Source organism: Agelaius tricolor, unplaced genomic scaffold (genome assembly GCF_023055355.1).
Source record: "Agelaius tricolor isolate 1412-34295 unplaced genomic scaffold, bAgeTri1.0.p SCAF_19, whole genome shotgun sequence".
In the NCBI taxonomy this organism is placed as follows: domain Eukaryota; kingdom Metazoa; phylum Chordata; class Aves; order Passeriformes; family Icteridae; genus Agelaius; species Agelaius tricolor.
In genome coordinates this window covers 8,059,451-8,071,527 of record NW_027269279.1, presented here as the reverse complement: position 1 = coordinate 8,071,527, position 12,077 = coordinate 8,059,451, and the positions used below count along the sequence as shown (strand labels likewise).

The 12,077-nt window shown below is 52.8% G+C and overlaps 1 protein-coding gene across 1 annotated transcript; it reads right to left on the bottom strand.

The window, feature by feature from the left end:
* Nucleotides 1-2,216: 2,216 nt before the first annotated feature.
* Nucleotides 2,217-11,046, bottom strand: CLEC19A (C-type lectin domain containing 19A). The gene is made up of 5 exons (XM_071444148.1): nt 10,673-11,046; nt 4,917-5,082; nt 4,324-4,417; nt 3,432-3,564; nt 2,217-2,740 (listed from the first exon to the last, which is right to left on the bottom strand). The coding sequence occupies exons 1-5, from the start codon at nt 10,761-10,763 to the stop codon at nt 2,661-2,663; spliced, it is 564 nt and encodes a 187-aa protein (XP_071300249.1). The 5' UTR covers nt 10,764-11,046; the 3' UTR covers nt 2,217-2,660.
* Nucleotides 11,047-12,077: the final 1,031 nt, after the last annotated feature.

The following is a 12,077-nucleotide window of genomic DNA, read 5'->3' as shown; positions in this document are numbered from 1 at the left end:
AGGCCATGCAGAGTCTGGAACTGTCCATGCCGAGAGAAAGGGCGTGGCCCATATTTCATCAAGCCAGATCCACTAGAAGTTCATTAAGGAGGTGAAAACTCCTGTTGTTTTCTGAATTTTATTTGATTACTGTGAAACAGAAGACACTGGCAAGGACAGAGAGTTGATTTTTAAGTAAAGACCCTGGAGCCAAAGGAGAAAGACAGGGGGTTGGGAAACAAAGCCCCTATTAACTTTGGTGCTGACTTTCAGGTCATGCATGTTGAGTTCTTTTTACCTGGAAATGAAGATGTTAATTGGAGGTGACAGCTTTCATTGGGCTCCCCATTAGCAATATTTTTAACCACAGTAGGGCCCAGATCTTCAAACACTTTCCCAAGGGAAGGTTTTAACCTTTCTTTTGAAACATCTCATACCACTTGCAGGGAAAAAAGACAGTTGTTTGGCTCGAGGCATACCAATCCCCAGCCGTGATGAACTCCCAGCTCCTCCGGACAGGAGGCACAGCAGGAACAGGGAAAGCAAACTGGAGAGGGGCAGCCTGGAGCCAGCACCGTGCAGCAGCATCTCCCCGTGGGTGTCTGTCCATGCAGCCCAGCCCGGCCCCAGGGGACACGGGGCTGTGACAGCTCCAGCACGGAGCCAGGAGCCCATCACACATCTCCTGCTCCACACTCGGCTCTCCAAACCCTCTTCTGCCACAGACCACATCAGCTTTATCCACCTTGCTGCATCCAAGAGCTTTCTTTTTAAACAGCTGGTTTCTTCACACACTGTTATCATCCATACATAATTTATCATTTTCAGGTGAAACAAAAGCCTCTAGAAACACATCCAATGCTGAAGTCCAGAACTGAAGACTACACAAATGGCTAACTTTCCATATAAATATATTAATAGTGTGTATATTAATTTTGAAAATACAATAAAAATAATATAATTTGATTTATATGCATTATCAATTATATATATATATATATCTCAACATCAGGGATGACAGCACTTTCTTATTTTAGAAACTTTTTCCAGCACGCACATTCCACTTACAACACCATTATTACCCCTACCAAATTTTCCAGTTTCTCTCCAAGTGGAAACACCCCAGCTGAAAGCTCCACTGCCATCTGAGGAAGCAGCTCCAAGCTCCCAGAGGAGCCTCAGCTACCGCCCTCAATTGCAGCCAGTGTGTTAACTCTGGAAAGGCTTGTTTTGGAATGCTGCATTTCTAAGATGGTGGCACCAAGGGGGACCAGACAATTTTCTGGCAATGCTTTACTCATCTTTGCAGGCAGCAGCTGAGATGGGTCAGACCCCAAGGCTTTCCCAGAGCAGGGGCAAAAGGGACTCGTGGCTCCCAAGAGGGGGCAAGGAGCCCCTCTGGGGGCCCCTCTGCACAGGGCTACCTGCAAAGCCACCTGGGGGCTACAGGGCTGTGAGGGATCAGAGTTCACAGCCTGGGATCCCTGGGGAGCACTGGATTTATTGTGTCTGACTGGCTGCAGAGTGCCCTTGGAGCTGTGTTCCCTAAGGAGGAGCCTGGTTTCCCCTCAATAGTGCTGCCTTTCCCTTGGGCCCTGGCACCAGCACAGCCCCACTTACACCCAAACCCTGCAAATCCATCCTTGTCCAAGCAGGAGCATCCCATCTCCACACAGAGCAGTTCAAACAAGGCACAGGAGCTGCCACAACCACACACACCTCCCCAGAAATATTTACCTGGGAGACAGAAATACTTCTGTGGTGCCAGTGCAGCAGAGGACATGAGCAAGGACTTAGGGATAAAACATCACCCCACTAGGACACGGGGCTGCAGCAAACTCTGCAAGCTCTCCCCAGCCAGGCCTGGGTTGTGAGGATGGGCTGGCCCCCAGCTGATGTGTGTTAGCTCTCATCTGCCCTCCAGCTACCCCAGTGCTCTCCAAGCAGCCAGGGCCAAATCCCTGCTAGGGAAGTGCTGGGCTCTGGGCACTGCCTGGCCCCCCACACCCTCCATGTGCCTCTGTGCTTGCTGGGGGCCAGGCAAAGGGCAGGGTGAGCACACAGGCTGCCCCACGCACCCCAAAAAACACTCAGGGTCTATAAAATAAACTTTCCTAGGCAGCTGCTTCCCCCCAACTCACAGAGCAGGTTGGGGAAAAAACAACTTCAACATGAAACCCCAAGCCCCCAGGGAATCACTCCTACTCCAGGGCAAGAAAGACATCGGAGCCTCCACCTGCTGTTTGCAGTTTATTTTAGCAGAGAGAAAAAGAACGTGGACAAGAGGCATTTTGCATAACTTATTAGAAAAGAACGCTTTTCCTCCACTCTTCACAGATCATCAGGCAGAAGCATTTCCTACACACGGCTATTTTTGGGTGCTAACAGTTTGGTGTACTGGTAAAATCACGGGTTTCCTCTAACACGCTGGGATGGTTGATCTGAAATCCAAAGCCAGACTCGGGCTTGGGGGCTCCTCTGCTGTTGAATGCAGCTCCTGTCAGTGCTGAGTGCCAGGCTCATCCCCACCATCCTCCAGCAGGGATTCTGCAGCCAGGGACTGGGCTGGGGATCCAAGCAGCTCCACGGCTCTGCCAGCCCATCCATGTCCTGACTGCTCTAGCCCAGCACAGCTGGAGAGGTGACCCAGAATGAAGGGGGTGTGGGCAGCACCAGCAGCCTCAGTCCAGGGCCAGGGAGGGGATCTTGCACACAAAGGGGAAGGCTCTGCCACAGGCGTTGTCATTCCAGGAGCGCAGTGCTACCCTCCAGAAAAACACAAAGCATTAGCTGGAAAAAGGCAAACAGAGGGAACCATGCACTGCCCTCGGCACCAGGGCCTCCTGCCACTGAGGGAGGCTTTCCCTGGATGTGCTCCCATTTGTGCCATTCACTGTCATGCTTCCTCCCAGCATCCTCACCTGGGGGATGTGAGAGGGGAGGCCAGGCTCCAGCTTGGACTTGGCAGTGGAGGGGCAGCTGCAAACACAGCCCTGTTCCCCCCAAATTATCCATGGGCTGCCCATGCACAGACATTTAGGTACATCCTGGGGGCCTGGACACACCTGGCTGGTCTCACCAGCAGGGAGGGTGTGAAGTGGGATTTTTGCACAGGCAGGGTCTTGTCCCAATTCAGCAATATGTCCTGGCCCAAGCATGGGAGAGATAAGTTGGCAAAACAATGAGTGTTCCCACAGGTTTCCCGTGGGGGAGGGGAAATGGGGTAATTCTTCAAGGCAGCTGATGCTCCTGCCCTGCTGCTACTATGGGAGAGGGAGATGGGAGCAGAGGAAAAATGACTATGTATGCATGTAAAGAAAAAAAATAACATAATACTAAAAAATTAAAATGCAAATCCTCTGCCTGCCAGCAACCTCTTCAGAAAAGCAGGAGCCACGGTGGATTGAATTTATTGCCACACAAATAACACTGAGGGTGCCCTGGGTGCTCACCGCTGCTGTGTCTGTACCAGATCTGCACGCAGTCCTCCTCCTCGGGGATGGAGTGGATCCCATCGTCAGGCTGGCTGCCATCCCAGTACTGGTAGTCGTAGGAGGAGCCATCTGTCCACTCAAAGTGACCCTCCTGACATGAGGCCAGCAGAGAGAGGCTGTCACCACAGAGCTGTGACTGCAGAGGGTGGGAGGGCCATCCCCATGTAGTCCCCACCCCCAGTGCCGCACAGCCCAGGGACATGGACAGACAGCACTCAGCAAAGTCCAAACAGCATGTTTTGGTTTTACAACTGGAAACTTGCCAAGAATAGCCCCAGGTTTCACAGTGTTCTCACCAGGGGAAGCCCAGAAATCAAATCTATATATTTTTTAACACCCCCACCCAGTTCTCTGTTCCTTTTCCTTTTCATTTTCCATTCCTTTTCCAATATCTACAAGAAATTTGCTGATATGAGACTGTTCTCCTGATGGTGTCCATTTTTCTTTCTAATATATTGGACTATATATTTCCAAAATGTCAGCTTCCAAAAGTCACAGAGTAGCACAAGAGAGCAATGGAACTCGGTGGTTTTTGACACTGAAGACCTTTTCAGTTTATTTGCTCTTCTTGGACCAGCAGTACAATACTCTTTCTATGGATCCAGTAATAAAATGTGATATGAGTAATTATTGGTTAATCTATTAATTCTAGTAACACTTCTCTTTTAAAAGCAGACTGGGATGGGTGAAATAACAAGTTTCTCCACGTGCTGCACCACGGACTCTATGCCACCTCCTGAATAAAGGGGTATAAGGAGCAAAGAAGAAAACCAAGTGGCTTTCCAGGAGGAAAACACAGAGAGGTGAAGTTTGCAAAGCCTTTTCCCACAGGATTCCAGGGAGCTCCCACCTGCCGTAGGTCGTTGAGTCCTGTCCAGATGTCGGTGGGGATGCCGGGCACGCGGCTGTTCACCAGGTCGTACACAAAGACGTTTTCTTGCCAGCTGGCAAAACAGAGCAGTACAGAGCAATCAACAGGATATGTCAGCAAATGGTCAGGCATGCCTCTAAGCACTCATCCTACCACAGGACCCGTGGGCAAATGGGTTCCCAGCCTCTTACTCCTGGTGGTTACTTTCCCAGGGCTGTGCAAGAGGAGCGTAGTGTTGGTGAGAGCTGGGGGAGAGGGAGTAGGGAAAAAAGCCTGTGTAATCATGTTGTACTTCTATCCCTTTTTCAACAGTAAAAAACCACAGTTTTGGGAAATTTAGGGAATACTATGCCAGTTTTGCTGCCAGTCCAGGAAAAGGCATTTATTTTCTATATTGCCTTTGTGTGACCTGTGCATGTGCCTTGACTGGGGCGCTGCTGCAGAGGGATGTGTGGGCTGGAACACGAGCCTGCAGCTGACACAGAGGCTGTGATGTGGGAATGGGACTTTGCCCCCAGTTTCCTTCCTCCCCAGGCTGTGTCAGCGTGGGATGATGTTTCTGCACAGCTCACCTGTGGATGGAGGCCAGCTTGGCTGACCTGATGCCGATGGAGAACTCGGCGCAGTAGAGGTCAGCTTCAGCCCAGGTTTTGTTGATGGGAAAGTAGCGGTAGCAGTGCCCTTCGTACTCTGTCCAGAAGAGTGGGCAGGAGTAGGCATGGACAGGCTCAGGCATGGCTGGGGGCAGAGCACAGGACATCCAGCAGCTGGTGATGAGACAGCTTGGCCAGGAAGCTGAGCGGGTGATGGAAGCAGCAGTGCTCAGCCCTGCTCTGCCACCTCACCCAGGCAAATAACCACAAACACATCCAGGGAAAACCCAGCTGCTGCAGGAGCAATGCAAAAGTTTGCAGAAGTCAAAGTACGTTTTAAACAAGTTGTGGGTTCCTTGGTTTCAGCATCTGCCTAAATCAGGAGGGACAGGAGGGACATTCCGAGCTAGCATGACATCATTTTAGGCAGAGGATGCTTAAAATAAAGGCACTGACATTTGCTATTGGGAAAACCGAGACAAGGGCTCCTCTTGTCTCTATCAGCACCACCGGAGCCACTGTGCTGGGAGGGGAGCTGACAGCCAGGGCTGTGGGGTTAAGGCCGTGTTCTGCCCTCCTGCAAGGACAGCCTGCACCTCCTCCTGCCAAGGAACCCCCCTCCATGCCCTGTCCCTGCCCCTGGACACAGCCATCCATGTAGGCACAGGATCAGCCAGCGCGGTGCCAGCCTATCCAACAGATATCCCACCAGAGATAACAGCCTATCCAACAGATATCCCACCACTGATAACAGCCTATCCAACAGATATCCCACCACTGATAACAGCCCTGCCATGCTGCTGCTCCTCCTCCCCTGCTGCTTTTCAGCACAGTGGGGAAGTTGTCCCAGAAGAGGCCCCTGTGGGGGCAGGATGTCCTTTTAGAGCCTTTGGAGTTGCCTCTGTCTGAACACAGCAGGAGCATTAGCATGTTGCTCCAACCTCCTCCATGTTCTGCTCCCCCTCGTGTGGGGAGGATGCAGAACTCAGGACCCTCACAGAATTACCTCTCTTAGCTGCTGGTTTGTGAACGTGGGGGAAGTGCCAGCCCCCCTGAGGCAGTCCCCACATCCCCAGGGAGCTGTAGCTGGGGTCAGTACTGCTGTGGAGGCGAGTGGGGCAGTGGGCAGGGTGGGTGTGCAGGGGGTGAGGGCAGATGTCAGATGCCATCAGACCATCCAAGCAGGTAACAGCCTCGAGCCCAGAGAGGTCAGGGTGGTGCCTCCAGCACTGAGGGGCCAGGGGAATGGCTTTCCCTGAGGGAAGAGCAAAACTGCCAGCAGCAGCAAGGGATGTGGCAAAGGAGGCAACAGCATGGAGAAAAAGAGAGGCAAGGTGAATCCAAAGCAGCTGGGTGAGCATTCATAGAGCCAAATCATTGCCTGTGCCAGTGCTGGCAGCTCTGGGTGATAATTTCATCTTTCATCAGCTCTTTCCACATGGGGATCTCTGAGTGTTCTACAAACAGCCACCAGCCAGCCCATGGGGTCCCTGCTGTCACATCCCCTCCCGGTGACAAACCACAAATGCAAAGAGCAATTTTTCTCCTGCAAAGAGAGAATTTTTTTTTTTTCTCCTGAGCAAGGCCAAATCAATAGCCAAGCCCTGTGGGGCTGTCACCCCATCAACCTGCCTTGGGACCCCCAGGTACCCCTCCAGAGGAGCTGAGACTGGGGGCAGCTCTGCACCCAACAGCAACAAACCCTTGAGGGGCTCTGCCATCCTCAGCAGCACCAATTATGGGCTGTGGAGGATTAAAGATAAGGCCTGCTGGGCTGGAAGAGCAAAATAGCTTTTGGGGAGAGTGGGTAAGATAAAGACAGCTCAGCAGCAAGGCAGAGCTCAGTTCTCTGATTCACACCCAGCCATAACTGCACTGGGAAAAACCTTAGAACAGCCCAAGGAGACACAAATTACTTCAGTGTAGCAAGGGAGCAGGACCAGGAACTCCCAAAGCTGATGTGACTCCTGGAGCCAAGCCCTCCTCCCCTCATGATGCTGGCCAGGGTTCCCTGTCTCCACCAAAACCAAAGCAGAACAAGGGTCAAACCTTCAGCATGAGGCTTCAGCTTTACCACCACGTCACAGGTGAGGCTTGTACCCCAGTAAGGACAGCCTGGGATCTGGTCCTGGCTTGCAGAGACTCGAGGCTGCTGTTCCTTCCTGCCAAGGACAGCACAGAGGTCTGTGCCAGACAAGGCACCACCAGCTGTTTCAGCAACTGGGGTTTTATTGTAGAGCCTTGACAAAATCCTCACCTCTGGCAGCATGGTGGCAAAATTCACAGGGCTTCACCCAGCAGCATCCCCAGCAAACGGAGACTTCACTCCCCAGTGCTAATTGCAGTGGGTGCCCCACTGTCCTGCCTCAAACCCTAACCCTTTCCCAATTCCAGGGAAAACCACCCTCATGTTTGCTCAGAGCAGCTGAGAGCAAGTCAGAAATTGAGAGAGCCCTGCTTTGTTATTCCATACTGGTTCCCATTAGGTAGCATTGATTTGATGAGCTTCAGTGAACCAGAGGTGCCTGAAGGAATTTAAGGTTAAATATACCAAAAAGGAAAATATGGGAGGTCAGCTTTTAATTAGCATCTTTTCTGTTAGGTCAGGATCAGAGGCTTTGTCTGTCTCTTTGGAGGAAAACCACTGGTCCCAGTTTACCAGGCAGGAACAATTAGGGGAGCTGCTTTATTTGAAATATTTGTAGCAGAAAAACCATAAGAAATCTGATGTAGGGTTGTGAGTATGGGGCCTACTCATGGCTCTACAGGAAAGCCTCACAACCTAAGCCAGCAGCTGTGTGTGGTATTTTGATCTAGAAGGTGACAGGGGAAGCATTTGGGGGCTTTTTAGATCAAATCCTCACTTTTAAGGAAAGTGAGAATTGGGTCTAAATGACCAGCAAAACATCAGCTCCTCCACACAGGGCAGGATCAGCACAGCCAGTGCCTGCAGCATGGGGGTTCCTGCCAACCCCAAGTCACTCCATCCATTTGTCCCCAAATTCCTGGTGAAAAATGACTGCAAGAATCCTTTCTCCCTCTTTTTATTTACAATGCAGCAGTTTTAAGGGCAGGACCATGTTTTAAAGCAGCTCCAGCAAAATAAAGACTTGGCTGAAGATAAGATTCAGATCAAGCAGCTGTTACTAACTCAGAAAAGCTGGAAAACAAATATTTGGGGTCAGAAATAAAAGTTTTGTGCTCTCTGTATTTGCGTCAGTGCCAAATTGGAGCCTTTCTATTTATTTACTTGCTGAGCCCCACTGTAGAACTACCAGGAAAATCACTTTTCAAAATCTTACAGAAGCTGGCACTGCTCTGCCAAAAAAGTTTCACTTCCCCAGCTGGCTTATTTCCAACTAGAAATAATTAACTGAGAAAATCCTAGCCAGTTTCACAAGGGTTTCTCTTCATTTCAGGATGCTACTGGGAAAAAACCTACCACCAGCTGCATGGCTCCCCTGGACTCAGCTGGTGAAGAGCAGGTTTGCCCCTGAACACTTCATCCCAAGGAGCAATGCTGCCTCACTTGCAGGGATCTGCAGGTCTGAGATGTGAAATCTGAGGCGAGGAAAAGGTTGGCAAGAGATGCCCAGGCAAGGAGGGCTCCTGAGGGGCTGCAGCCCCATCAGAGGGTTTTGGACAGCAGACCAGCTCAGGTCAGTGCTGGCAGCAGATGCTCTTCTTGCTGCAGAGAATCAAAGAACTCCATGTAATCAACAGCTGACAGCTTTCCTCAGATCTCAGAGGTGCTAGGAGACACCCCCTTGGCACATCCATAAGCTAATGCTGCCATCTGACCTGAGAAGGCAAGTGAACCTCTTCAGCTCTTGGCCAGCAGCTGGGTTTGGAGAGCGCCCATCAGCACCCCAAAGGCTCATCTGAAATTCATGCCAACAGAGAGGAGCTGAGGAGATCCTGTCATGGGGAAGTCTGGGGCCTGCCCAGGGCAGAGCCCCTCCACCAGGATCCAGGGCTGTGGTGGTGACAGTGAGGGATGGGCAGTGGTCCCAGCACCCTGGAGCTCACCAAGTCACCCCTCCAGCAGCAGGGCTTCACCAGGCTCAGCACTGCTGGAGCTGTGGGCAGCTGGAAGGGCTGGGACAGGGGACCCCCAGAACCAATCCCCAGGATGACTCCAGCAGAAACTGCCTGTGGCTAAGCTGGGGGTGCCAGCTGAGCCAGAGGTCCATCCCACCACAGCCTCCTTATTGAGCAAACCCACAGAATAGGCATTTAAACAGGGGCTTGGAGAGCAGGAGCATGTGGCAGGGACTAAGGCACTGCTGTTGTGTGATGTTGGGATGCCTCCACTCACCCACGGCTTTAGAAGCAACTCCTGAAGCCCTGACATTCCATTCACCATGGGCAAACAATGCCACCTTCATGTTACTTGCAATATTTGTTTTTCATTAACAGATTAAAGAGTCTCACACTGAGCATCCACCTTTGAAGGATGTGATCAGGGGAGGGACTTTGGTCTCAGTGTATCTGGGGTTGTGTAGAGCTGCAGGGGAAGGAAGGTATGTCCACTGATGGACATGAATCTCAGAACTGGGCAATATTTTACACACCCTGAAGTGTTTTTAAGGCACTTGTGACAAGTTTTCAAGTAAAATATTAAACATCAGATGAAGCACATTGGGAGGGACATCCTCTCACACCAAGGGCATTGCCTCTCACACCAAATTCTTTAATGAAACCAAGCTGGTTTTACAGCTTCAAATCCTCTGCATGTTTGGAGCTGTGAGGCTACAGCCAATACCAGCAGCAACGCTCTTGCAGCTGGCACTGACAGACTGAAGTTATCTTGCAGAGTTTTTTCCTCCTTAATTAGTTTTGGCAAAGCTCCCACGGATTAGGCGTCTGGCAGGAAAGCCAGGCTTGTATCGATCCCTTTTCTCACGATCTCACCAAACAGCACTTTTGGAATCCCTTTCCACTCACAGTCCCAGTAAACCCAACAGGGCTCAAGCAAACTTGCTGCAGCAACTCTCACTGGCACTGCCACCATGGAAAAGTTTGGAAGAAACCCAAGTGCCATTCAGCAGTCAGCAGCAGCTCGGAGCAAAGAAGGGGAATAAGGGAGAATCCCGTGTTTGTTTCACACGCAGTAAGTGTGAATAAAGGAGGAGCCTGTCCTGCTGGGCTGCATGGCCACAGCCCTGCAGCCTCCATGAGTGTGCCTCATGCAGTGATTGCTGCCACAGCCCTGCAGCCTCCATGTGTGTGCAAGGATTCCTGCCACAGCCCTGCAGCCTCCCTGAGTGTGCAAGGATTCCTGCCACAGCCCTGCAGCCTCCCTGAGTGTGCAAGGAGTGCTGCCACAGCCCTGCAGCCTCCCTGAGTGTGCAAGGATTGCTGCCACAGCCCTGCAGCCTCCCTGAGTGTGCAAGGATTGCTGCCACAGCCCTGCAGCCTCCCTGCGTGTGCTCATTCCTGCCTCATTCCTCACCCCGGTACCACAGCAGGGCACGGCCCCGAGCCGCGGCAGCGCCTGTTGGCAAAGGCCGAAGAGCTGACCTGGCACACAGAGACAAAGCCAGCCCAGAGACCTCTGGCATCCCGAAGCAAGGACCGGGGCTGCCCTTGGCACGTCCCCCGGTGAAGAAGAAAGTTGATTTCAAGGAAAGTCAGGGATTTCTGGAGCAGCTGCCGGCCCTGCGGGAGGCACACGCTCCTTGCCTGCCCCACCACGCCCGATGAAGTCCCGGAGGCCGGCGCCGAGCACTCACCTTGGCTGATCTTGATGTTGGTCTGGGGGAAGGCCTGCGCGGCCAGCAGGGCGGCGGCGAGCAGCGCGCACAGCGCCCGCCCGCGGCCCATGGCCGGAGCCGCGGGGGTCGCGCAGGGCTCGGGGTCCCGCCGGCTGCGGGTCCCGCCGAGGTCCGGCGGGCCTGGGGGTCCCTCCGGGAGCGGGGGTCGCGCTCGGGCCGGGGCCCGCGGGTTCTGGGGCGGCCGCCGGGCGGGGCGGATATAGGGGCCGGGCTGCCCCCTCCCCCGAGCGGCGGCTCCTCCGCCCCCGGCCCCGGCCCCGCTCCGCGCAGCCCAGACGGGACCCGCATCCTCAGCGCTGCCCCAGCCCGCCCCCGGCCCCGCTCCGCGCAGCCCAGACGGGACCCGCACCCTCAGCGCTGCCCCAGCCCGCCCCCGGCCCCGCTCCGCGCAGCCCAGACGTGGCCGGGATCCGTGCGCTGCCCCAGCCCCGCTCGGGCGCACGCTGTCCCCAGAGCGCTGTTGTCACCCTCCTCGGCCGCAGAGGAGTGAGGACATCATCGCTGCTCGCACCCTCAGGTGCAGCCCCAGGCGGTGTTCGGTGTCCCCATCCCGCAGCGCCCCTCGGACAGCCCGTCACCTCGGGGGCGACAGACGGGACCCCGCTGCACACCGGGGAGCGAGGCAGGGGAAAGGCTCCCAGGGCAGCAGGGCAGTGGGGTTTATTAACACCTCAGTGCCCCATTGGGTGGTGCGTTTGGTTTGGTTTGGTTTGGTTTGGTTTGGTTTGGTTTGGTGAGTGGGGTTTGTTGGTTTTTCTCCCGTGTTTGGTTTGGGATTTTTTCCCAGAGCCAGGCAATGCACTGACACACTTAAACAGCCTGGAAGAAGGATCCCCCAGCTGTGCCCGGGGCCCCAAGGCTGTTTCAGGAATTCGCTCTGTGCCCATCTGCCAGGTCCATGCTGGGTCCATGCCATCATGCAGCAGAAAACTTGATATGATACAACAGTCTGTACCCATATAATCCAGCGTGTCTCCTTCCTGTGGTCAACATTTTGTTAGACATAAACTTCAGATTTTTAAAAACACTGTATAAAATCCTTTTTCAACTGTTGCACTCCTAAGGGAAATAGTACAGGCGCAAATACTATGCAATTTAGTGGTCCTGTTCAATTTCCATTTTATGCCTTAAATCAGCACTGAAGGAACTGCTTAGGAACATTCTCAATGCTGTTCCCTTTTTATTATTAGCTACAGATTAAAATTTTCAGCATTTTTGACCCATTTTTAGAGATTCAAGTATAAACAATTCAGAGTGACACCAAGCTTTCAGTGCAGTAAAGCATCCAGACTTACTCCAGAGACAGTAACTCATTCAATCAACTTTTCTATATTAAGTTTTCTTCATATTAAATAAAGCCTTT

Excerpts from the sequence above, each read along its gene's own strand:
- CLEC19A (XM_071444148.1), bottom strand. The coding sequence starts at position 10,763 with ATGGGCCGCGGGCGGGCGCTGTGCGCGCTGCTCGCCGCCGCCCTGCTG. Across the intron at positions 4,418-4,916 it reads AAGCTGGCCTCCATCCACAG|CTGGCAAGAAAACGTCTTTG; the intron begins GTGAGCTGTGCA and ends CTGTTTTGCCAG. Across the intron at positions 2,741-3,431 it reads CTGGTACAGACACAGCAGCG|CACTGCGCTCCTGGAATGAC; the intron begins GTGAGCACCCAG and ends TCTGGAGGGTAG.